General features: G+C 39.4%; 1 protein-coding gene across 3 annotated transcripts in view; it reads right to left on the bottom strand.

Moving 5' to 3' along the window:
• Window positions 1–27,438, bottom strand: part of kiz (kizuna centrosomal protein) — a 42,106-nt gene extending 14,668 nt beyond the window's left edge. The window contains exons 1-11 of one of the 3 annotated variants that reach the window (XM_082143477.1): window positions 27,124–27,404; window positions 26,448–26,510; window positions 24,539–24,701; window positions 23,068–23,148; window positions 14,653–15,214; window positions 14,255–14,495; window positions 7,836–7,952; window positions 7,280–7,447; window positions 6,741–6,891; window positions 759–924; window positions 205–267 (exon numbers count right to left, since the gene is read on the bottom strand). In XM_082143477.1, coding sequence (XP_081999603.1) covers window positions 205–267; window positions 759–924; window positions 6,741–6,891; window positions 7,280–7,447; window positions 7,836–7,952; window positions 14,255–14,495; window positions 14,653–15,214; window positions 23,068–23,148; window positions 24,539–24,701; window positions 26,448–26,510; window positions 27,124–27,188 — 1,840 coding nt within the window. In that variant the 5' untranslated portion in view covers window positions 27,189–27,404. Of the gene's footprint in view, window positions 1–75; window positions 268–758; window positions 925–6,740; window positions 6,892–7,279; window positions 7,448–7,835; window positions 7,953–14,254; window positions 14,496–14,652; window positions 15,215–23,067; window positions 23,149–24,538; window positions 24,702–26,447; window positions 26,511–27,123 lie in introns of all 3 variants that reach the window. The other 2 variants (XM_082143479.1, XM_082143478.1) reach the window with 2 other exon arrangements.
• Between the last annotated feature and the right edge of the window lie 202 nt (window positions 27,439–27,640).

Genomic DNA, 27,640 nt, shown 5'->3' on the forward strand with positions numbered 1-27,640 from the left:
GACGGGTTTGTTTTCTCTGCCGATAATTAGAGGAACTGTTCCACTCTTCAGGTGGGACTTTGACCTCTGATTCACCTTGATCATCTTTTCAGTAGCCATCCAGTTGGGAAAAAAAGGGACCCCCATTATCTACTGCGTGAGGAGAAAGACAAAACAGACACAGAAGAACTCCCGAACGGGCGCTTCTTCGATCTGCCTTTTTACCTCTAATAGGAATACTTTCCACTGGGCTTTGGTCGGCACTGTCCTCTTCAGCACTTTGAATTCCTGAAACAAAGAAAAGAGAAGGAAAGCGCAGCTCAGAGAGATGGTGGAAGAGTGAGACAGAGGAGAAAAGAAAAGAAAGATCTGGTAAGGGGGGGCTGAGCTTTTCGAATCTGAACAGCAGGACTGATTGAGACAGGTTTAAAGAGAGAATGAAGGCTGGCTGGCTTTGTCAGAAATGAGATTTGGGCAAAAGTGTATTCTCATGAGGGTCAGAGCTCTGGCATCCTGCGAGTACTCGAGGTCCTTCATCAGAACGGAGCCACCGAGCTGATGTTTCTCTGCTTTGCCACTGAAAACGAGCCATTAATGCGGTTTGCCTGATTTTAGGGCATCCCTCTCGGTCTGGCCGAGCACGGCTCTTAACATCTGTGTGTATTTAAACTGCTCAATAATACATGGATTAAAGGCTATTCATTTGAATCCGAAAAAACAGATATTTGAGATAAGCAGAATTTGCAAATGCCAGCTGAAATGTCAAACAAGCGTATTACCTTGTGTTCCAACGGTTGGAAGGTTTTTTTCGGACGGCCCGGCGGGCTTTATTCCCACACTGTCATGCAGAAGGGAATGCAGGCTGCAAGAAGATGAGAGTTCACTTTCTGATGGCTGATAGGTCTCAGATTCATGGGTCAGAAGCCTCTTCAACAGCTCTCCTGCCTGGATGACACACAGAGACGTGTATCTTCATTTCAGGGTTCTCACACCTTTTCAATTTTCCATTATTTTCCAGTCATTCATGATTTCTTATTTAAAAACTTTTTATAGACATTACATTGACGATTAGTAATTTCTAGCCAATTAAATATTTTACAGCAAAACCTAACTTAAAAAAAAATTACTGACCATTTAAAAAAATAGCAATCAATGACTTTTGCAGTTCTGGAAATCACAGTTTTAAAATTCCCTGATATTTTCAGGATTTCCATAACCATAAGACCATGCCATTCAGATTCTTATGACTGTGTTTACCCTGTCCAAATTCAACATGGCGATGTGTGATTTTATTTTAATTTGCAGAAAATTCTCATGTAGGATTCAGCTCCCAGTGTTTGTTTATTATACATTTTGCCAGTACTATTGAGCACATTTTACAAATCTTCAGAATTCAAAACAATTCCCAGCAAAAATCAGTACAAAAAAAAAATCTGCAGATTCCACCGGAGCTTGATGATCACTCACTGCTCTTTTTACATACAAATAATACAAGATCAGAGTATCTCATACTGAGTATGAGTATTTCATACTGCAAGCAATGAAATGCATGATGGAATCTAGTGACTGACTTAAGCCAGGAAAAAGAAAAACTTAAATAATTATCTTTCTTTAAAGCTCTACTCTCAATTCAAAGCTGACATTCAGCAATATTTCAAAATGCTAATATTACTGATCTGGGTAGATCAGCTAAATATTAAAACTCAAACAATTCAAACTGCAATTAGATTGTCAGTGGTCATCCTCAGGTCAGTTCCAAAGATATAAATTCAGTTTCTCTGCATGAGGCTAAAAGATACAGGTTAGACAAAATAACAAATAGCAGAGATACGCATGAAAACATATCAAAGCCAAGCCAAAAAGTCGCTACATGGGTAAACAAACAAACAATAAAACTGAATCACAAACAATGACAAGGAATAGGGATCAGCTATCAAATATTATCATACCCTTGCCAAAGATTTACACCTTACAGGCCAAATGCCACATAACACAGTCTAATAACAACATGAGAGTATCACCACCCCCTGACCACATTTTAACAAAAAAGTAGAGCACTTTATAAAGATGGATTTTATGTAATGCCACTAAGAAAGATTGCTTTCAAAGTCCATCTACATTTACAGGATGAGGTCATTTTACTGGACCAGGTGCATCATATTCTTCGTCCTTTCCTCGTAATTATTCCATATTTTCAACATTATGGAACATTATTCCAACATTAAAAAGTGGTTTTATGGAAAATAACATGAATCACTGAACCTTTAAGAGCAGTTTTGGCACTGCTTAAGTACATTTCCAGTTTAATTTATTAAAGTTTTTTTTTTTTTTTTGAAGAATGGTATCCAACTATAAATGGATAGGAATCATTAAATAATAATAGGAATAAATAGGAAATATTAAATAATAATACAAAATATATAATATTTAAATCTCAATCAAGTTTTTTAAGGTTTGTTGCGATGCGTGAAAACATTCATGTCTAACACTGGTTGTACTAGCATTAGTGTAATCCTTGTAATCACAGCCCTGTTATCAGTATCAGTATGTTGGCACTTCATGATGGCAGTTCCATACATCATATAATGAAATGGCAATAGAGTGCAACAGTCAGGTTGCGGAAGTAAAAACTCCATTCATTTTCTCCATGGGGAAATTGTTTTTGAATGATAACTTATAAAGACAGCCCTACTGTGAGCTACTACAAAGCTGTAAATCCATGGTATTTGCTTCTGCTGAAGCCGTCAGCCAACATTATTTCAGCTTATTTTGAAAATAATCACGTTTAACAGTGGAATTCCTGGGGCCGGATTCCCACCTCAAAGCCCGTCTTTTTGCACTGCCTGCAGATTACCGTAGTTATCATAATAAGCGCTCCGACTACTTTCGTCGCGACTGGCTTGAAGGGGTTAATCACTCAGCGCAGTGATTTTAATGTACCAAGTCAAGTTAAAATAGTCATTTTAAAAGAGCCTTTCTGAAAAATACAGTGGTCTTTCCCATTCATTTGCACATTTTTCTAGCGTTCTTTCTAGAGTGCATGCGTCGTGTATCTGTGGGTGCTGCCTCACTAGTTCTAGCTAGAGTGACTGCATCCTTTATCTTATGAATGTTTCATTAATTCTGCTGCAGGATCAAAAACTACAATACCCATGATGCTGTACAGAAAATTACACAAATCAGAAATATCTCTTTAGCTCCACCCACTCCCATGTAGCACTGCGAATGACAGAATCGAGTCGATCTCTTTACGCTCTCAAAATAGTTAAATGTATTATATGCAAGGAACTGTAATTGTAAAGGAGTAGTTTTATATTTCTCCATTTTAAATTCGATGTCATATGCAATGCTTCATGAGACTGTAGTTCTTTCCCTCACTAAAGCCATTAAGCACACAGTCTTGGGCGATATGATCAAAATACTACATAAAGTAATCAAATGTATAAAAATAAATTGAATATACATTTATTCTTATTAAAGTTACAAAAGTGATTCAGTCAAGAACAATGAGAGATTTTCACTTTTGTTGTTGTTTGATTAACATTAATAATGACAGCAGATAAATTGGATGCTGTTACTTTATGACAGACTGCACAGATCCAAACCCAATATACTTGTGTGTTTTCTTTCTAAACTGTTTGGGCCCTATTTTAACGATCTAAGCGCATGGTCTAAGCGCAGGGCGCAAGTTCACTTAGGGCGTGTCCGAATCCATTGCTAGTTTAACGATGGGAAAAATGTTCGGCGCACCAGGCGCATGGTCTAAAAGGGTTGCCCCTATTCTCTTAATGAGTAATGGGTGTGTTTTGGGATTTACGTGCGTTAAACCATTCAGAGTCTCATCTCCCATTCCCTTTAAATGCCTTGGGGGCGGGAGTGGCGTTGCAAGCCAACACTAAGAATGGGTCCCTCGCATATTTCCGAGGGCCACTGGGGGCAAGTATACGGGAAGATACCGGCTCTACACGGAGGCTATAGAATCTAGCGAACGTGTTAGGTGTCACCCAGCCCGCAGCTCTACATATATCTGTCAGCGAGGCGCCTTGAGGCTTCGAGGCGCCTTGAGGCTTACCCGAATGGGCAAGGCACGCCTTGGGCTTCGTAAGCCAAGGCGATGGCATCCACTGTCCAGTGGGCCATCCTCTGCTTGGAGACAGCCTTTCCCTTCTGCTGGCCTCTGTAACAGACGAAGAGCTGATATGAGGTCCTGAAGCTTTGCGTTCCGTCCACGTATAACCGCAAAGAGCGGATGGGACAGAGAAAAGCTAGAGCTGGGTCTGCCTCCTCCGAAGGCAGAGCTTGCAGGTTCACTACCTGATCCCTGAAGGGATTGGTAGGAACCTTAGGCACATATCCAAGCCGGGGTCTCAGGATAACAGAGTTGGCCGGCCCAAATTCTAGGCACAATTCGTTGACCGAAAATGCTTGCAGGTCCTTCCTCAGGGGAATGGGCCAAGCAGGTGCTGTCGCAAGGAGCATGAGTTCTGGGAACCAGGTCCGGTTGGGCCAATACGGCGCAACTAACAAGACCTGTTCCACGTCCTCCCTGACTTTGCACAAAGTCTGTGTGAGAAGGCTCACTGGGGAAAACGCATACTTGCGTATTAGCTGTGCACCAGCTGTGCAGCTGTGCACCAGTGCATCCATTCCGAGGGTCCCCTCGGTCAGGGAATAAAACAACTGGCAATGGGTCGAGTCCGGAGAGGCAAATAGATCTATCTGAGCGGCTCCAAAGAAGTCCCATATCAGCTGGACCACCTGGGGATGGAGACGCCACTCTCCCTGTCGGGAGAGCTTGTCGGCTGCACGATTGAGCATGCCAGGGATGTGAATGGCACGAAGCGACCTCAGATGCTTCTGACTCCATAAGAGGAGATGGCGGGTGAGTTGCGACATGCGGCGGAAGCGTAGACCACCTTGACGGTTGATGCACGCAACGGTCGCAGTGCTGTCCGTACGGACCAGTACGTGCTTGCCATGTAGCGGCCCTTTGAGGCAGCCTAACGCAAGGCGTACTGTGAGCAACTTGAGGCAATTGATGTGCCAATGCAGTTGAGGCCTCGTCAAGCCTGAAAAAGGCTTGGTGGCGTCCCCGAGCCGCACACTGCTGCCCACTGGCGATGGAAGAGGGGGAAAGGAGTGGCAAGGCATGGGAGTGTCACTCACTGCAATCCGCACCCTCTTGTGACCCAGAGATGGAAGAAATTGCTCTTTTATTGAAAATGTTGGTACCGAGGAGCCAGCGGCGGTACAGAAACAAAACAAAAGATTCTCCACCCGGTCCTCCTCCGGGGGAGGGAGAGGTGCGGACACTATCTGTCCGAAGAGCAACTTCCTCCATTGCTGGGTCGCCCCGTCTCAGGGCCGCTTGTCCTTACGCTTGCCGCCGGATTTAGCGGGGGCCTGGATGGGCTGGGCGCTCCTCTTCCTCCGCAGGGGGGCGCCCTCGCTAAAGAGTAGACGGAGGCGCCGCCGCCGACTGGATGAAGGCAGCAGCTGTTCGTCGGGGCAGGATGTGCTTAATCACCTCCGTCTGCTTCTGTGCTGCTGAAAACTGCTGGGCAAAGTTTTCCACCGTGTCGCCGAAGAGGCCGGCCCGAAAAAGGCCCGAAGGGGCGTAGCCGAGTCTTCATCCCCAAAGGACATTAGTTCACCCTCCGATGCAGCGACCGACATTTGATCATCCGGTGGAGCTCCAAAAGAAACGACTGGGACTGCCGTGGACGGCACAGCGCGCTCTCTTGGGGGCTCCATGGGTGGCGTTACAGAGGAGTGAGGGGCCTGAGGAGACTGGCTCGGCGGGTTACCTCTCACTGTGATCCTTAGGTCACCAAGGATATTAACCGAAATAGGCTTAATTCTGCTGGGCAGAAGCAGCGCTGGATCGGGGAATAAGCGAAGAGGCTCCACCTCTTTCGAGGTAACGGAGTCTCGACCGTAACGGCGCGATGTTCCTGCAATGAGAACATGAGTCATCCATGAGTGCCACTTCAGTGTGCCTATAGCCCAAGCACGTGATACAGCGATCATGCCCGTCAGCCGGAGGCAAACATTGGCCGCGCCGCATCCAGAAACACATGATCTGAATGACATCTTGAAAAAAAAACGCAGACCGTTCGTGTTAGCTCTTTTAGAAGTGCTCTGAGGTGCTGAAACGCACAGGGAGATAGCCACGGCTACACACCAGGAATGCAACCCAGTGTGAGCACCCACTCTCAATCGTCACGCCCACCGAACCGACAAAGCTGTTAAAACAGCTGTTTATGCTGAGAGAAGACGCAGAGAGATCGCGACCCTCGCTGCCAGCGTCGTCACACCAACACCACGAACCAGAGTTTCTTCTTGGCAGAGACTCGAAGACACTCAGTAGATTTTGCAGGAGATAAGAACAGCATACACCGTCTGGCTCCAAAGCGAAAGACAAGGATGCGAATGCACCTGCTGCTCGTTATTTGCTCGCGCCGCGATGCACGGCAGCTGGTGCAATTATCGCATGCCAATGTGTATTGGCTCGTTTAGTTTCACTCGAAGTAGATAGGCTCTCGCAAGCGATCCTCATTCGTCAGAATCACTTCTGACTCACGTCAGAGTGAGCTAACGAAGGGGAACTCAAATTTGACACATTTAAATCACCACAAACTGATTCGTTGCTGTAGAACATTTTATATAAAAGGCCTGTGAAAATAATTCCTGTAGTATTAAAAACATCTGTGCTGAGTTTGGGAGATTGCTGTGAAGCAGAAAGCAAGTGAGAGAGAGACCTTGTCAGTGTAGGTGGCACTGCTTGTCACCAGGAGTGGAGTGAAGAGCTGGACGATGTGGTCAGTACTGAGGATTTTCTGTTGTCGAAGCTGAAGGAAGTGCCTGAAACAGCAATCCCACAGCGGAACGCTTTCAGCTGACAGACACAACCTACAAGCCCAAACCAGGACAAACTAATTTAACACAGGCACATCATTTCCATGATCTTATCTAATTATGACAGTATGAACATAAGAAAAACATATCTATAAGTATCAACTGTTATGTAAAAAGCCACTGAACAAATTAAAATACAGCAAACAGCAATACATTAAAACTACACTCAATTAAAATCATTCTCAAAATAAATAAAAGGAAAAATAAGACTCTTGGACTGCAATCATACTTTTTAATGCATTTTTTTTATTTAATTAAAGCTGCCAATATTAGCAGACGATATTATTCAAACAATCTCTTGCTATACAGTATACTCTATACACATAACAGTGAAACAACCTGAATAGATGCTATGACTCCAGAGAACAGCGAAGCACTATACCTGATCTGTTCTGGCTTTGTAGCTGATGACCAGTGTGTGTTGACTAGATCACTGGGTAACAGGCATCCATGAGACAGACTGCAGGACAGCAGGGGCAGCTGCTGCAGAACCACAGCACCACACGCATGTAGATCCACACCATCCAGACGCCCACACTGACTACATATACTGAGGAAGGCATGAAGAAACAGGCTAAAAATGACAATATGTGGCGTGCAGACACACGCATTTCAGCTTCAGCTTTGAAAACCTCACTAATAATGGAGTATTACTAAGAGTACTTTTAGATTAGTACAAATATTCTCCATGCCTTCAATCTACACAAATAAACAAAGAGAGCAATAAAACGGCGTTGCAAAATTGTCACTGTGATCCAAAGCCCCTTAGAAACCAAGATTTATTGCTGGAGTGTTGTTGTTGCCAAAGTAATGGCACTTAATTTATAGTGAGAGCCCTTAAAAGCAGGATAATGCAATTTCCACTGAATCTGTGAACACTACACCACCATGAGAGGTAGCAGACTCAAGCAGGGGACAAAACATCTTCCTTCTCTGACCTGATGATATCACAGAGTTTCTGCTCATTGACTGCGCTTTTGTAGAGGTTCACGTCTTTCTCTCCGAGACGGCGCTCAATGCTGTCCAGAAGAAGACAAAATCCTTCCATGGAGAGCCTGGAGAAATGTTCAATAACAAGAACAAGAAGGTCAAATATTGGTTTATACTGTTATTGTATACAGCCTTATTAACTTATGGTGTTTTTCCACTTGCATTAATGTTATGAAGACATTTTCAGCCAGTTTTACTTGTGTAATGTAACATATTTCTGAGTAAAATAAGGATGTGAAATTTGAAAAATAGGGTGGCATTATCCACTGGGAATTGACATCATCACAGTGAACATTCCATTCCATTCCATTCCAAGGAATGACCTTTCAGACCTGAAAGTGAGTTTGCAGTGGATCGTGGAGGACTACTTTCCTCCAGAAAACCTCCAAAACCCACTTTTAAGGGAAATTTAGTACCGAGATGAGGAGGCTGAGGGGTGAGTTCACCCTCGACAGCACCTAGACTTATCCTTTCCTTTTTCATATCTACCATTATTTGCTGTTATTGCTTTCACATCAATTAGCATTAATGTGATCTTATAAATAGTAGCATAAGGCAATGCCTAATTTTATCATTATCCAATAGCCCACAGAAAACCATTTCAGAAGTGGAGCATTTAATTACATTACAAGGTTAGAAAAAGACATTTTCTTCCCTTTCATTTTTTTCTGAATATCATGCACTGATCCCCAGTAATCGTCCAGGAATGTGTACTGAAAATGAAAAGTCAATTCTGATTTTGTATTGAATTTAAGTATATTAAAAACATATTGTATCAAGTACAACATTTTTTTTTTTATATATATATAAATGAATTCATATTTACACTTTCAAAGAAAAAAAAAGAAAAAAACATAGCGCCTATTGTTCTTAGGTTTGGCATTGGATGGCTGCAAAAATGTGAAATATTGTTCGTGGCTCATTTTGTTCTAGCGAATCCATATCTCTCACACTGACGTATTAAGCACTGGGTGGCCCTTATAGAATAGCTTCTGCAAAACCTAAACCCAAATCCTAAAACCCCCACCATATAAAATGGCCAAAAAGAATTTATGACAATCTATAATGGGCCCTGGGGTCAGGGGCCACCAAACAATCGCTGCCTCTCTTTGGCAGGTTGTTTCCTGGAAACACCCTGATTAAGCTGCCTGTGTGAATTATATCCATGACATTCTGTGGAGCACAATCCATCTGGGCAAAGTCCCCCCCCCCCCCCCATACATCCCTCTGCTCCGTCATCATCTTCCCACAGTGTATACGCCAGGGCTCTTCAAAACACCTAACACACCCAAACAGCAGCTGATTACAGAATATTGTTGGCAACATCTATAGGTGTTTGCTCTTGAGACCATTTATGAGGAGCATGTCCTCTATATTTCAGCTATTTGTTTTCTCCATAACAGCAATAATGGTTCCACTAGCATATATTCTAGTCCACCCTAGAGACAAGGGAACTGATATGACTCTTTCTGAAAAGTAGATAAAACATGACAATGACACAAACTGAGACACAAATATATTAACAAATCAATCGGTGAAGATACAGCAGCATCATTGAAAGGGCTTGACAACGGATCCATTACAGGGTGTTTTAGTGCTGGTCTCTCCTTTTACAAAGGTAGAAGTACAATGGGTTAGTCGAAAGATCAACTGAAGCACATCAAGATCTTTGAAAACACAAACTCGTATCGTCATATGAGAGGCTGAGAGGACAGCCTCATGAAGGGAACGCTCGAAAGAATACAATGATACACTCTCCTCTCTAGACCTGAGCGCACGATAGCCTTGACTCCACTTTCGCATCACAAAATGTGTGACACAGTATTTACTAAATGCTAAGATTGATACTAATGGTTTCTCCTTCTCTTGCTTACATGCACAATTACGTTACAAGAGCTTTGTTCTTAGCCAGGCCTCTTCACAAGGCCAAAAAAACCTCTCACATTCATGTTTAACAGCAAACATTCACAAAGACGAATAATATGCCAGAGAGGTCACTACAAACCATATTCATTTAACAGACGACAGGAAACGTGGTAGCCCAAGTGGTGGGTTGTGTCAATAAAATGTCATTTTAATCTATTGAAAGGTCTTAAATTACTAGGAAACACTTTACAATCACCTCCATAGGGAACCACTGGGGCTTTGCATGCGCATTAGCATCTAAAGTGAAGGGGTTGTTTGTTTTGATAGTCATCTCATTTGATCACAGGGCCTTTATGCATGAAGCAAACAAAGTATTCTGCCAAAAACGCAGAATTTGCATGCATACCTTTGTGCTAAATATGTATTCAACCAACTCATTAAAGTGGATAATCCACTCCATGTGTAAACTTGGCAATATTAATTAAGCAGGCTTCATTAATCTATTTATTCAATGCAGAAATAATAAAATAAGTAATAAAGAGCAAAAAGGATATAGCTGGAGTAATTAGTATAAACCTTAAATTACACTGTCCTGGAGGGTTATGAAGTTCGTCATGACACATTGTTTTAAATGCTGCATGTCATTCCATGGTTTCTTTTTCTAATGTGATGTCTATAACCACAGGAGCATGTTTTACGATAGGGTTGAAGGGACAACGCATTGGCAAATCTTACAAATCTTATTTATATTCTGCTTATACTCTACATTGAGTGGCACTGGAGAAAAAATAAATAAGTAGAAATAGACAGCTAATCCGTTTGACCAATATGTTTTAACCAGTACTCACACTTTTCTACTTAAAGGTAGGGTAGGTAATCATTTTTCAAAAAAAAAAACATTCCAAATTTGTTTAAACTGTCTTTATATACCAATACATAATTAAAATGTAAGTACTCTGAAAAAGAAAATTTAAAAATCGAGTGACTGTAGACCTTTTAATCTGCAATAAACACAGCTCATTATTTCCATTCACTCCACCCCCTCCCTTCTGAGCTCCTTCCAAAGCCACGCCCCCAAAACACATGAACGCGCGACGCCAAACGCTCAGGCTGGAACAAGACGCATTTATTACCTGAGACGAGTGGAGAGGAAGGAGCGCAGTACATACAGTGACATCATGTCAGAATCACATGTAATAAAATACCTAACTTTATCACTATGAATATAAACAAATAAGATTTCTTTTAGTACTCACTATCAAGCTAGCATATCGATAATGGTAAAGTTTCATTCGGTAACGAGCTATATTTATAAGGCAAAACTAAAAACAGGTTGCATTGATACACGTTTTTCCATTACCATCAGTTACACTGTGATGAAGATGAATTTCGTGTAAGATTCATAACATATACGGTGTTTTGCATGTAAGAGTTTCCATGATGAAAACATTGTTGACTCTAATGAAGACTAACGTACACTCAGAGTCCGGAGAAAAGTACCGCATCGTCGGCTCGAGGACAGGTCCGGGGTTGAGGGCGAAGCAGAGGAGGTCGTTCAAGAGCGCGGGCAGGGTCCGAGGAAGTAGTTTTTGCCTTGTTTGCCTTCGCTGACTGCATATGCAGGTGCTTTGAGCTGAATATTTCCGGGAACGGTGACATGTGATGAGTGCACGCAGGGCAGCGCGCGCAGACATGAAGGCATCTGATTGGTTCTTTACATTCGCACCGAATGGCAGTGATTGGTCAGAGTTTTTACTGTCCTGCAGCTGCTACAGAGGTCTGATTTTTTTCATTCCTTTTTCTAAACACATAATGTATTGACTACTATCAGGATGGAAGGACCATTTCACCCAGTATAAAAAAAAGTGTTTCTGAACAGGATCACCTACCCTACCTTTAATCGGTTCTTAAATATCGAGGCTACCGATAAGCATTGCCATTTACTGGAAACAGTAGTTAGGGTGTGTTCACACATGTAGTTCGATTCGCTTGGTTCGTTTAGTCTGGACCAAGAAAAAAAAGAAAAAAAAAGATTTAGTCCTGGTCTGCTTGGAGTTCACATTGGCATTTTTAACACCGAACCTAAAGATACCAAACCTAAAGTCATAGGGATATGTTCACAACCTGATTAGTCAGCTTTTTACGTATATTTTGCAACTGAAGTAACCGAACATCCAAAACAATGCTGTGTTCGGGGCTAAATGCACTCGTTGTATTTGCGTAGCCACATATGATGCAGTTTTGACCAGCTGAGAACTCGTGAAGAGCTTATAAAATGTGTAAAGGAGTCAAAACAGCGGCAGGAATCCCTCCGTCACACACACAAACGAAGATCTGCTGCGAGGAGATGCGGTTCTGATGCCTGTACCGAACTGTGATGGACAACATCGTGACAATGATGAGAAAAAACGGGTATGCTTGAGTATTCTGACCTTGTTAGGGTCACATTTTGTGACATCATATACCGTTTTTGGTTAGTTTAGCGGTCTTTGATCCGTGTTGCCTTACCAGATAACACCAGAGTTCATTTGGAAGCGGAGCGAGACCTATCTTTTCAGCAGTTTCGATCCGCTTGATTGGTGCGCACCAGGGTTCAGATGCCAGCATTCACACTTACTGTATTCAACTGAACAGCACTAACAGAGCAATCGCAGTTTGTTTTCATCAAACCAAACATGCCAAGTGTGAACACACTCTTAGTTACTTATTCATTTTGAGGTACACAAAAAGCTATACAGTTAGATATAGTCCCCTATAAGTCCCCCCAAGATTTAATTCAATATTGTGTCAAGAGGGAGAAATTACAAACAAAAAGGATTCAAAATCTGTTCAGCATATTATCAAACAGGCGTGTAAACATAATCTGTATTGGTTTCAATCATAAAAAAAAAAAAAAAAAAAAAAAAAATCGATCTCTAGTATTCAGACATGCATGTAGACTAAATTTATCAAGTACATTTTATAATGCAAATGGACCAGCTTTTAAATGGGCATTCAATTATAGATTTAATATGACACCTGTATTTTTAGATTTATCATAAGATTACATAACAGTTTACTTTCAAAAGTTCTATGTCCATTTGAGATGTGTACATATTTATGTTGTGTATATATTATAACTAGTATTGCATATATACTATAAATAGAATAACCATGCACATCATGCAAACCTACTAACTATCTGTCTGAGCGAAGCCATCATGATGCCCACACTTTCATTCTTGAAGTCAAGACATTCTATGAAGTCAAGAAATAGTTGAGTTTCCTGGGACTTGGGGTCAAATCTCCCGAGGAGAAAATTGCTCCCTTACAGCATTATCTGGGATTAGGGCAATAATGTTGGATTCAGGGTCTGAGCCGTCCATACAAGGTGTCCTAAAGCCACAATTGAGCCCCGTTGAGTGAGGTTGTTGGCTGCAGAACCCCAGTTCATTATATCTGTACACCCCTGTGCACATGTACACGCATCCCCCATCCCAGAAAACCACACACAGAGAAAAAAACCTCCCTGTTGTTGTGGTTTGAGTAGAAACTCTACTACTGACTGCATTAGCTGAGTGATTTCAACATGCTTACTAACATGCTGCAAAAAAAAAATTCTTTGCTTTATATCTTGTTATCAAGTAAAAATAATAGGGGTGTAACGATACACGTATTCGTATTGAACCGTTCGGTACGAGGCTTTCGGTTCGGTATCGCATTACAAACCAAACGATTCGTTGGACCATTTTTACTGCCGGTGTGACCAAAATTTTGTTAGCAGTCGTGACCACACACCGTTGCCCAACATCAAATGTCAAACGTAATGAAAGCGGAACGAAACTGCGCTACTTTTGTGCTTCACGGACCATTTATCAGTGCAGCGCGAGCCGATCTTGATCAAGCGACACTGTTACTACACAGCGCTAAGAGATCCAGTAAAGAAAGCATTTGAATTCGCCACAGAAGTAATAATATCGCTGCGAGATCTAGTGAGAAGCATTCAAATTTCTCTGTTATTAACAGTAGATCTCTATCAGATCAAACAGCGCTGGCGTGGAAACCAGGAGAAACATTGTGCCATGAATAAACTAGTTATAGGCTTTACGTCCACAAATCAGCAACATTCACCGTGAACCGAACCGTGAATTTTGTGAACCGTTACACCTCTAAAAAATAACAAAATATACTTAAAACTAAATTCTTTAGGTTTATGCAAATACTATTAATCGGGCAAGACAAACAATAATAATTTAAAGGGAAACCAATATCTTAAACGGCACTTTAATCTTTTACAATTTTGCTTCCGTTTCATTACGACTTCATATCTTCTAAACTAGAGTAATAGTCAGGTGCATCTATATGATTATACTTAGATAAGTGAACACGAGACTGTAATTGCATTGATAATGAGAAATCTGTCACTGTGCAGTAAACATACCAGTAGGGCCGGTCTTTAGGTCTATAGTTTCTATCTGCTTTCAGAAGTGAGAAAACCGTCGAGCAATCCAAGCAACTGTACCTGTTGGGGGATTCAAGAGGGTCAGGCCTTCCATACTGCCGTGTGTTGACCTGCTCATGTGTGCCACTGTTGGTTTGAATAGGTATTACACTCTCCTCTTGAATTACATCATCTCCTCTCCAGGTGTCATGCCCACTTTGACTCGGTGAAACTGAAACATCACTGTCCGTCTGTATCGAGAGGTCTGGTTTAATTTCACCAGCTGGATTGAAAATGCTGGGACGTATGCTGTTAGTGTGATCTGAAATGTGTATAAGACCACGATGAGTAGGTATAATTCTTAAATTGGGCTAATCAATTTAAAAAGTGACAAACATTGATGAAACTTGTCAAGTCATGTCAATACATCCGTTTACTAACAATGTGGAATTAAAAGTAACTGAGCAGGAATTTCAAACCTGGCTGATCTTGAAGTCTTGGCACAGAGTCACCTTCATCCTCTGCAGACACTTCCTCATCTCCAGAGTTCATGTACTGTGAGGAATCTCTTGGATCGGTGGTATCTGGGGAAGGACTGCGGGTCGGACACCGCTTTAATGACACAATGTCCGCAGGCTTCTTCACGGTCACAGATAGAGAGGACACTTCAGCTTCCTTCAGGGTCACGTGAGGTGAGATTCGTTCTTCCCATCTTTGCTGCTCTCCTGCCCTCTGAGAGAAGTCCCAATCAGACTCCATCTGCTTTTCATGCACGTCACTCAAACATTTGTCCTCAAGGAAATCACCTGAGTTTAGAATGTTATCAGATAAAATGGCAGTGCCACTGGCTTTTGAAACATGGGAGTGCATACAAAGGCCACTTTGTAGAGGAGAGAGTGAACGATGATTAGGCATCAGCTCTGTCTGAGATGGTGAACGTTGATCATGTCTTGATGAGCGGCTGGAGGTCTGGTGACCTGTGAAGATGACAGCACTCTGTGATGATCCACGTGTGCTGGGGAGCTGGAACCTGCTCAGGTGCTGTTCAAGTGAAACAATAGATATGGTAGATATAAGTGGTGGCAGACAGGAGTTGATGGCAATTAGGGCTAGGCGCAAGAACGATAACGATAATTATCCTGACATAATTTTCCTCTATAAAATTATTTTAAAAGTTCGATAAGTGTTCAATATAATGTTTATGCACTATGCAAATAATGCTGGCATGCGTGCTGCAGACAGTCGCACTGGTGCTAATAACTGATAAGTGCTGCCATTTCTGTTTCATATGAGAATGCGCATTTTCCTTTATTATCCTTTAACACTAGAAGTGCCATGGCGGTCGTTTTGAATTTTATATCTGCAATAACTTTGTTGAAAAAATAAATAAAATCCTGCCGGTACCTGACTTTTCCTAAAAGTGTCTGTATTTTCATTTAAAATGTTTTTCATATAAATTGCACATAAGGCAAAAAAACAAATGAACATATTTACCTATTTCGGCCATAGACGGTCATATTGACCGCACTGCATTTCGCGGTATTATTATAGGCTATACCAATATACACAACAATAAAATGTGGTAAAAATACACAAAACATATTCAACAACAAATAATTTAAATGTAATGATATTCAGAACAGAACAAGAATGAAAAAATAACTATAAACAAGCCAAAATGAAATACTTTATAAGCGAAAGTGAAAGTAAGCGGCGTTAGGCTCACGTAATTCTCTAATTAGAATCAAAATGTTTCAACATTTGCGATGTATTTGGATGGTAAACTATTTTAAACTAAACTACTTTATTATAGGCTTTGTACTTCACTCACGTTCCAATATCGACGGAAAAAATCATCCTCTTCACACGAGCAAAATGGTACGAATTGTACGAGGCTATACTGACTATATAAACAGAGCAGTGGAATTTTTATATGTTAGGTTGACTATTTTATTATGGCTATAATGAACAGGCTGCAATGTCAAGACTGCAATGCTGTAATATGGTGTGTGTGTGTGTGTCGGCGGGCGCGGGCGCGGGCGCGATCGAACAGTGGAAACATGAAAACATAGGCTACTCCGTTATTTTGTTCAGGACATCTACAGATATTATTTATAAATGTATAATTAAACTTGTTTAAATGTACAGTTTGGTGTTGTTTTGTTTTTAAAATATATCCTAATACAATAAATGCATTAATCTCTCAATTGGGTATGTATCATTAAAGATATAGAGTTTGGAATCTAGCGGTCAAAATGATGCATTTAAAGATGCATGTGGAATTTTGGCTGATCCTTGACACGATCGCGTGACATGGTTAGATTCAGATGGTAAATATCATATATTAAGTTGGGTGTCCACTTTAGAGATAGTCACGACACGATATAATGAAACCATCATATTTAAAAATATGATATTAATCATATCATATAATAAAAGATCTAATTTATCGTTAGAACTGTAAAGCTACATCAAATTATTATGGGCTCTCATTCAATGCTACGCTTTGCGTCGGGGGTCCTGATCAGCCTGTTGGGGTTAGATTCACTATAACAACCGCCTCGCTCTACATTATCCCTTACATATCAAACATCACAAAATTACAAAAGATTTGTGTACTATTTCGGGTCTTCCAAAACCATATGATAGGTTTGTGTTATAAACAGACCTTCATTCTGCACATTCAAACTGGTATGTTGCAACCAGTTAAGATATACTTGGAATTAGGGATGTTAACCGATGACCGTTTGACCGATGGATGACCGTATAAACGTTAACCGATCAAAGTTGTCAAAAAAAAAAAAAAAAAGTGATCTCTAAATCAGTGTTGTTTTCGTCAACGATGACGATAACGAAATGATTTCGTTGACACACCTTTTTTTTATGACGATAACGCGACGATGACTAGCTAAAAATGTCTCTAAGGTGACTAAAACATGACGAGACGTTTTCGAGTTTTCGTTGACGAGACGAAACGAAAATGATAAGTCTGACGTTCAAATTAGGGTTGCCAACTGTTCTGTATAATACGGAATCGTCCCGTATTTGACACAATAAAGTCTTGTTCCGTATTGAACTGATACGGAACGCACTTTGTTCCGTATTTTTGAGAATCAATTCAGTGCAAATCCATGACAGACACATTCTAATATGTCAGACTATGAACGAAGACATTTGTAGGCTATGAGGAAAAAAAACAGACGGTGCGGTAGATGCTAATTTCTCCCCCTGTTTGTCTATGATCAGCGTAGCGTTTTTAACATCTTGGAACATCATCAGAGAATGCCCTTTTAATTGGTCGTTTCGCATTGTGAGTCACGTATCGTAGCAACGATGACGACAAGTGACAACAGCGGGAAATGTAAAAATGACTAACGTTACCTCCGAGCAGCCGGCGAAAAAGAAAAGAGCACAGAAATGTAAAATTGAATGGGAAAATGACTACCCGTGGCTGGAATGCGTGAGGGACAATGAATACAAGGCCAATTGTACCATATGCCGTCGCGATGAGAATGCGTTGGATATTAAGCAGCACGCATCAGGAGATAATCTAATAATTCTATTGAATAAGTTCGCACACAAGGCTACAGAAAACTGTTGTGTTTATTTTTCTTCAAATGCAGTCTAAGCCGGTGAGTTTTGAATGTTATATGTTGTATTTTTTAAGTTAAAAATCCATGGTTCATTGTTGGCAAAATGATCATGATAGCCTTTATATTTCACATCTATGTGGTTCAGTCTTGTAACTTATATTGATTAGGCCTACTTTGCTATTCTATAAATATATAGGCTAGGCCTAATAAGTTGTATTATAATATGCTATAAGGTATGAAATATATTTATCTAAATGTATCAATTAGTTTCCACAATATTCACCAGAAGTCATCATTTCAGGGGTTATTTAAAAAAAAAAAAAAAAAAGTTATGAATTGCAACACTTGCTACAACCTGTCAAACCTAAGCCCATGTCCAATACTTTTTAACCTAAATTAATTTTTTAAAGTCTAAGTTACTTTTTTTTTTTTTTTACTAAAATTGACTAAAACTTGACTAAAACCTTTTTGCGTTTTCGTCGACTAAAACTTGACTAAAACTATCAAGTTTATAAGTGACTAAAATGTGACAAACTAAAAAGCATTTTCGTCCAAAAGACTAAGACTAAGACTAAAACTAAAAGGGCTGCCAAAAACAACACTGCTCTAAATTAGGCTATTATAGACAGTGGACTAAACGCTACTACAGTTAGCCATCTCATTCCAAGATCTTTTTGTGTGAAGTGAACAAATCCCTCACACTCAATTTTTCATAACTCGCCTGTTTGTACTTAATAAACCAATAAAAACATTTGGGCGAGGTCACAGCGTTTGGGTTCGCGTCCTCACAAGGTATAAATATCTCCTAAAACGTCCTTTTTTCTCTCGTGATAAGTCATTCCAAAAATCACGGCAAAGGACGTTGGTAAGTTTATATATATATCACAGCCACCGCATTAGACATTATTAATATTATTATTATTATTATTATTAATGGAAGGAGACGTGGCGTGTTATCCAAGCATTAATGGCAGGGAAAGACCCTTATACTGCGAACGACACATATAAGGAGTTTCTGGGTGTTTCGCCCTCATTTCTGCTCCGAGAAGGCTAATTATTGTTTCTTTTATGAATTTAATAAAGAATTATGTCTCGTATTCTGTCCAAACGATCCATGTAGGCTACTTTTGTGTCCATTCGTTTTTCCTTTTTTAACCCGTAATTGAAAAACGAAAAATGAACGGTTGTTGTCTTTTTAAAAAGCAAAGTTGAACACCAACATTTTTATTTGAACTAGCTACACCAACTGCTGCGCAAAAAAGTAAATATCGACGAATTTTCAGATTTTTGTTTATGACTTTTTGCCCCTTTATTAAACATTTAAAATATTCACAAATTAATATGGAAAACATGTCGATTTTACTGGTTTTCTAAGGCCAAATTAGAACCTGGAATTTATATTTTTTCCACAGTGCTGAATGAGAAAATCCATTAATAAACTATTGTTTTTCTAAGAGTCGGCTAAAATCACATCTCAATCTCCGCTGTTAAGCAGATGCGCTTTTAGAGAGAAATGCACCTTTCATACAATTACATAATCAGAAGGTATTAGCTTTCGATTCAAATTTGTTCTTTTTAAAGTGGACATTTCAAGCTTTAGCCTACATAGGCTATATTTTGTTTCAGTTCTCGTGCTCCAGTTTACGGAGATCATGAAAGTGCGTCTGATTGTTTTATTTTATTTTACAAAAGCACAACGTTTTCTTGTTATTGTGAGTTTACACAAATACAAGTAGTTGAGAATAATGTATTATTATTTTCTGTATGACCAGAAATGATAGAGTATTTTAAGTTGTTTCCACTGTTGATAGGAAAATGCAAGTGTTCGCGCCCGCGCCTCCGTGCCATGCAGTGCGCGCTCCACGCTCAGCTTTGTTCCTTTTTTGCATAAAAGCCTCTTCTAAATATAGCCTATTAAATGTTATAATAAAATAATATAAAATTATTATTATTTGCGTAGCTAGACATGGACCTCAAACACACCGCGTCTTCTAAGTCAGCAGTTTCCATTGCAGTTTTGCGAAATATTCCTTTTTCGAATTGACTGAAAAACCTCCTCATGCGAGCGTAAAAACTTTTTTGCGATAAACGGGAGTTTTTCCATTGTGCGTATTTTCAATTCGCAATTTCAATTTGCGCAATTTGAAGGGTAATGGAAACGCGGCTTATGATGTATCACCTGAAAACGCGACACCAGCAAGTCTCTTTGGGCGAGAAAGGTAGCCAAAGCCAACCTACCGTGTCAGCTTTGCTAGCTGGTAGGAAATGTGAGAAACAGCGTGTGTGTGTGTGTGTGAGCGGGAGGCAGAGCGGCAGAGAGATGCGACAGAGTTGCGAAATTGCAGGCGCGGCTCGAAATGGCTGTTATTTCAAATAGCGTAGCATATTTTAAACGAATCGGTTAATCGGTTTCAACCGGCTAATGAGGCTCGGTGGTCGGTCAAGAAATTTTTTAGTTTTCGCCATCCCTACTTGGAATATTGCACACTAGTCATGTGAAGAACTTTTTTGGTGTTTTTTTGTTGTTGTCATTTTTGAGATCCTTAGAGTCAGTCCCAATGCACTTCTATTTGTATATTGTTAAAGGAGAACTCCAGTGAATTTTTAAGTTAATCTTGATCGTTTTACCTTTGTGAGTACTGTAGATAGAAAAAAAATCTATCTACAGTAGATTGTGTGTTTTAGACGGCTAGCTGTAGTCTCGCGCTGAAGTCCCGTGGGAACTCAGTTGTAGCCAGAACACGACGCTCCTCCCACCTGCACTATGTGCGCGATTTTTTCCCCCAAACCACTTCAGCGGAAATCCCGCCCTGCAGCTGATTTAATTGGTTTAGGTTACAGTGACGATTGACATGACCAATGAAAACCTTAGAATCAGCTGCAGGGCGGGATTTCCCCTGAAGTGGTTTGGGGAAAAAAAAAATCACGCGCACTTTTTCCGGCTACAACTGAGTTCCCACGGGACTTCAGCGCGAGACTACAGCTAGCCGTCTAAAACACTATTTAGGTGAGTTTAAACAATGGCTAAGTTGCTAAACGCATCTTGTTGTCATGTAAGGGCCCTGTTCATGTTGGACAGACATTTTAATTGCATTTTGTGTCTGTTAAGAGGCACAAAGACACTATTTAGGTTAATGCCCCCATAACTGCCGTTTTAGCTGAATGGGAGCTCTGGGCATTAACTGTAACAGCTCCGCGTTGCAAGCACCGATCCGGTTCGTTTTTTTTTCTATAGACAGTACTCACAAAGGTAAAACGATCAAGATTAACTTAAAAATTCACCGGAGTTCTCCTTTAATACCCTGGCATCTCCTTTTGTGTATGACAGAAAAAAGAAAGTCATACAGGTTTGGAGAAACACAAAAGTGAGATAATTATCATTTTTGGGTAAACTAACAAACCCTTTGACGCATGTCCGTTTGAATACTCAAGGGAAGAGTTTTGGAATATTTAACCAATGTAAAAAGTTTAATATTTCTCAAATACATCTTTAAAAATGTGATATACTACTTTTCTAAATTCATGAAAATGAAAGGAAGTAAAACTGCAGAAAAACAAAAAAAGGCATGTCAAGTACATTGAGTCAAGGCATTTACAAAGTGCTAAAATTAATTGGCCGGTCAAGGATACCTCATTGCCAGTAAGTGGGAGCTAAATGTCTGCTATATCATTCTCTCATTGCTTTACTTCCACTAGTCCTTGGCCCCAAAACTCAACCCTGACAAATCAGGTTACGGTGGCTTCTTTTCAAATAAACTTTAATCTAAAACATTTCAAAGTATCATTTTTGTAGCTTTATACAGACTGACTAAGATTTCTTTTGGTCAAGGTTAGATTTTCTTCCAACTGTCTGTTCAGCTGAGTGCACTGAGATCAGTGTCTTAACTTTTAATCTTATTAACAATCCTATGCTCCTAAACTCTGTTTCATGACAGAAATACTGCACTATGGAGGAAGAGTGGTGGATGGGTACAGAAAAAAAAAATCAGCACACATAATAATAATAAAAAAAATAAAAAAAACATGGCTTCTGTTTCTTTTCTGATAAGGGTCTTAAATACCAACCCGTTAGCTGCTTAATAACATCCACTGTAAACCACGCGGTCTGTCTGGCAGATCCAGTGTGGAAGTAAAAAAAAAAGGAAAAAAGAAATGGAGTGAGAGGAAAAGTTAATTTCTTGGCTGAGTGATTCCATCGCTAGCTGCAGGGCAAAGTAGAAAGTGTTTCGCTAAAGTAGCAATTGATTCTTCTATCAATCTGCGGCACGCGCCTGCTCTTCCAAGGAATATATTAAATATGAAAATCATATCCCGTTATCATGGCTTCCCAGCTTTCAGGCTGGTAAGCTCCCCTTAATGAATGCTGCAGCCTCGGGGACATGCACGCAGCCAGTGGTGGCGTCTATGCATAATGGAGTGATTCCTCCCATCTCTGCTCATTACAATATCGGCAGGCTGGAAGGGGGGGTGGGATTTGGGGAGGGAGGTGGGGGGGATACGGCATAGTCACAAGTGACTGCTCTAGACAGAATGCTCTAAGTCATTATGAGCTGTCTTCCACATTTCATCCGAGAGAGCTCGAGTCGCTTGAAGAGAGGGAAAGCTACAGCCACGGGCTTGAACTACATTGTCGGTTCGGGCAAAAGCAGCCAGGATTAGACACCTGCGGCACTACAGATACGAGAGGGAAAATGAACAGCCTCACGACCACCGCTGAGCAATCTGCATAACAGCGACTTTTATTCGAGGGACTGACAGAAAGAGTTTGGGCGCATATTGTTTTAGCTGTCGTACGTGTGATGTGCAATACTGCAGACTGTCACAAAGAAAAAATGACACATGATCAGTTGGATTGCATTAGCTGTAAGAGTCTTTAAAAATACTCTTTTCCATTTGTTTTTTTTTCTTCTAATTTTAAACGGCCTTTTAAAAATGTGTAATATCATTTTGTTTTAAGACTGTGATACTCCTTTGTTAAACCAAAGCAGTCATTTGAGAAAAACAGTAATTACTTCAAGCACTTTCCAATTTGCTTTTGATTATAAATTAATTGTGGCCTTTGAACACTGATACCCCATATAAACTGTCAAAAGTGTCTCCTGAAGAGGGAGGCTGAGCTGAATAATGGTTGTGGTATTTTTCTCTATAACTCTCAACTCTCTTCTTTTGAAAAAAAAAAAAAAGACACACTTCCATTGGATCCCATCACAGCACTGCAGTTTTATCAAAGGCACAGAGATAGCTTTGTAAATTCCCCACTGAACTGTAATTTCCATAGATGACATGATAATTTTCTCTTACCTCGTCCGCTTCTGATTCCCCCCTGCTCCCCGTTTTCTTCTTGTCTTTCTTCAGTCTGGTAATATGATTCTTGTACTCCAACTGAAATGAATTCAAGTCAAATCATTACTAACATAGATCATTTCACCGATCTAAACGACAAAAACGATTTGCTTATAAACACTAGTTGTAACACGGCACTGGCTTAATAACATGGCAGTCAAAGTGACCAAAGTTACGAGACACATCACACACAAATTCCAATATAACCTCTTATTTCATTAAACATTACAAACAAAGCAATGGAAGAGGAAGATTATGTTTCTGCCCCTAAATGTAGCGCCAATCAGCGTGTGTATTCCTTTGTGAGTGCCCTTAATAGTGCCTGCCAAGGCTCTTAATCAGTTTGGCGAGTTAACCAGTGGCAGAGATGAGGGCGCTGGGATTACCTCCAACCTCCCACTTCATTCTCGTAAGACAATATCTGCACTCCCAAAAGAGACCGGAGTTACCATTTACACACGTTAACACCTAAAGTGGTCCGTGCAGTTACAAGCAGACAAATATTAGCATTGTTAAAATCAGAGTGGGAATGAAAAATCATCAGGGAAGAAAAGAGAAATGAGAGCTTTACGATATGAGGTGGTGGTATGAATTTGAGCAATTAAGCAATCAAGTTCAGTTTAGTGTAATAGAAATTAAAGTGATATTCTTTGACTGGCAGCTAGATTAGCAGGTATCTCTTACAATTGCAATTTTAGGCTACCACTGCAGCAACAAAACAAAACACAACACGCACAAAAAGGAGGAACACGGGTTTCTTTCACAAAAAGGGAAATTCAGTGGCACTTCACTATCTGAATACAGGGCGATTAATTTGTGGTAGTGTAATTAAACAATTTGTCTAATTTGATATTAAGCTGTGGAGCACTGTTCAGTTTTAAGTGACAATCTGACGGAGCTGTTGTTTTCTTTTTCTCATTTGCGTGCAGTGATAAATGAGTGCTGGAGTGTTTATGATTGTTCCCAAACAACAATAAGTGTGAAAGTTTAAACACTGGAAGACAATTAGACAGACAATTACAGGATTATGGCAATGGTCTAATTGAGGCTCAGAATATATGTCGGTGGGTAGGGGGGGCTGATCAGTGCCTCAAAATAATGCCTTAGTTTTGGGAAATGCAAACATTCAGACTACACTAACATTTTTGGTACCGAGCAGCTATCATTTGGGTCACTGCACATCTCATTTCACCTCTATGATCAGAACAACGCAAACATGTGCTTTGACATGAGAATAACAGAAACTAAAAAAACAACCAAAACACAGCTTGGAATGATAAAGCGATGTATTCTGTCTAAACCACAACGAAAGTAAATATTCAAAGATAAAAACTGTGAAATAAGCATAACAATTGACACAGAGTCAGTACTATTTTAAGAAGCACATATGATGAATTTTGGGACAGATTCGGCTGTCCAAGGTTGTTACCCTCTTTTGAAGCAGCCTGCTACAATCAATGGAGAATTCTTTCAATTTCGATGCCAAGTTTTCCACATTCCCCAGAAGCTCAAGGTTGCGTGTCTTTGCTTGCTGCTCTCTCTCGTGCAGCTCCTTGTAATAGCAGCGCATCTTGGCACACTTCAGCTTCGTCCTGTGAGCAGGAGAAAGACGTGAAACGGACAGCTTTTCCACTCTCTGTATAGAAAAAGGCTGCACTGACTTTGCATTAATGAAAATAAATATAGAAACCTGTAACAAATAGGTCAACCATTACTATAAATAGGTTAATGCTAGCTTATTAGTATTACTAATTGCTCCTCACTGTGCATATTACTGGACAAACTAAAAAATTACATATCTGTCAAGAGCCACTTTACAGTAGTACTAATGGATTCTCCACAGCTAAGATGGAGTTTTGTGACTAGCAAAGGGCGAAAATGGATAATGATGGATGAAATGTTAAAATGAATGATAAATGCTGATCTACTAACCTCTCACACATCCTTGACCATCATGGCCCCATATCAAAATTCTTTATTTTTATAAATGCATTTAATTGAGCCATCATAAAAACAAACTGGCCTCAAGTACTTAAACAGAAACAGATGACCCCAAATCATCAATGAGTGAGTGTATTGGTCTACTTATTTATCCTGAAATAACCATTTTTTGGAGAAAGCCTGTTCTATGGGTGAAACAATAAAAGCAACAAAAGATGTATGTCACAACAATATAGACTCAATAAAATAAAATTAAAATAAACAAGAGGATTAAAAAAAAAAGTAATAAGTGAAAGCACATTAAATGTAATACTGTAGTAAAACATTTCTTTCTGACCTCTTTCAGGTTGTAAAATAATGCCTAAAAATGTCATCTGAAAGTCAATTTTGGTAGATAGATACATACATGGGAAACAGTACTGTTTGGGGCAAAAAAATATCAATACATTTTCTACTTGAAGGGAATCCATGCATATATATTATATATATATATATATATACGTTCAAAAGTTTGGTTTTAACAATTGTTATGTTTTTTAATGTTAAAAGAAGTCTCTTACGCTCACCAAGGCTGCATTTATTTAATAAAAAATACAAAACAAACAGTAATATTGTGAAATATTATTAGACTTAATTTTTTTTTTTTTTTTTTTACTGAATATATTTTAAAATGTAATGTATTCCCGTGATCAAAGCTGAATTGTCAGCATCATTACTCCAGTCTTCAGTGTCACATGATCCTTCAGAAATCATTCTAATATGCTGATTTTGCTTCTCAAGAAATATTTCTGATTATTATCAATGCTGAAAAAAAGTTATGTAAATTTTTTTCAGGATTCTTTGATGAACAGAAAGTTCAAAAGAACAGCATTTAGGCTATTTGAAATATAATCTTTTGTAATGTTATAAATGTCTTTACTGTCATTTTTGATCAATTTAATGCATCCTTGCTGAATAAAAGTATTAATTTCTTTCACTTCTATTATTAAATAATAATAATAATAATTCTTACTGACCCCAATCTTTTAAATGGTAGTGTATGATGTTACAAAAGCTTTTTATTTCAGATAAATGCTGTTGTTGTAATTGTACACAATTGTTTTCAACATTGATCATAATAATAATAAATATTTCTTGAGCAGCAAATCAGCATATTAGACTGAAGGATCATGTTACACTGAAGACTGGAGTAATGATAGAATAAATTGCATTTATATTCAAACAGAAAACAGTTATTTTAAATTGTAATAATATTTCACAATAGTACTGTTTTTTAATTAAATAAATGCAGTCTTGGTAAGCAGAAAATAAATATTTAAAAACATTCAAATATATAGGTTTATTGATATTTACTATTAATTTCATAATATAAGGGTCTAAGTTACTGTTATACTTACAGTCTTTCCTCTGATCTTAAGTAGGCAAACAGTTTTTCTTCCAGTTCATGTCTTCTTCTCTCCCTAAACAAAAAAAAGTTACTTAGTGTTAAACAATTCTTCCATTCAGCTCCACAAATAATAAATTAGATCAAAAAGAAGAAAGAACTACATCGATGAAGTAAATAGCTTGAGTAACGTTAACGTTAACTTAGATGAATCCAGGGATTGTTACCAAATTGACGAACTTTATAATAGTACAGTAATAGTTCTTTACATTTAGTATAACTTTACATCCCTCACAAAAACTAAAGAGAAAAAGAACAAATGTTGTGATATAACGTTGGGTTAACTTACTGAATCTGTCATCCTAATAACGTTACAGTAATTATGAAAAAGGCGATATCCAAAAGATAGATAATACATCCGACATACTACTTGAGCTCACTGCTATACACGGGTGATTATTAAAAAAAATCATGTTATTTCAAAAGCTACAAAGAGTCGTTCACCGCTGTCCCGTTGGTTATTATCACTCTCCTGCTCACAGAGCCAGACAGCTAACGCTACAGTCCGCGAGAGCTGAAATCTACCGCGCTGCTTCATTCAAGGCCCACTTAAATTTCCAAACATTTAATCGAGACAATACAGCATTTATTGTGAATAAGCAAAAGGAAAAAGTACACAGCGTTCTTACCGTTCGTGTATGATCTTTTGAATATTTCCGATCTGATCGAAATACTCGGTGTTGCAGACAGCCATGGCTGGTTTTGTTCGCTGTTCACCTCAGTGCTGTAGGGCGCGTTGTTTACAATGGTTACCCAGGAGACCGCGCGATCGAGTTTACTGAAGGGCGCCAATTTCTCTGAGGCTGAGGCGGAGGGGAGACACATTTACCTCGGTAAGAAACACAGCTGAAACCGGGGAGAAAAGATGAAAAAGACTCATTTTACTTCAGACAGCCAGGTTAGCCCGATAGAAAATGTACAAATACCACGTTTTCCCTCAGATGCATCAACATTTAACACGAGATAAAAGATAACTACCAATTACACGTTTTGTCTCTGAAACAGACTTTTACACTAAATAAAAGGTACAAATTACAAAGAAAGACGATGGTTATTGTTATTATTCCAACTGTCAAAATAGCATTTTTCTAATATGTAGACCTAAGCGATATTTTAATAGGCTATTAAAAATGGTGCTTCAAAATA

Source organism: Leuciscus leuciscus (assembly GCF_965113295.1).
Source record: "Leuciscus leuciscus genome assembly, chromosome: 17".
Classification (NCBI taxonomy): Eukaryota; Metazoa; Chordata; class Actinopteri; order Cypriniformes; family Leuciscidae; genus Leuciscus; species Leuciscus leuciscus.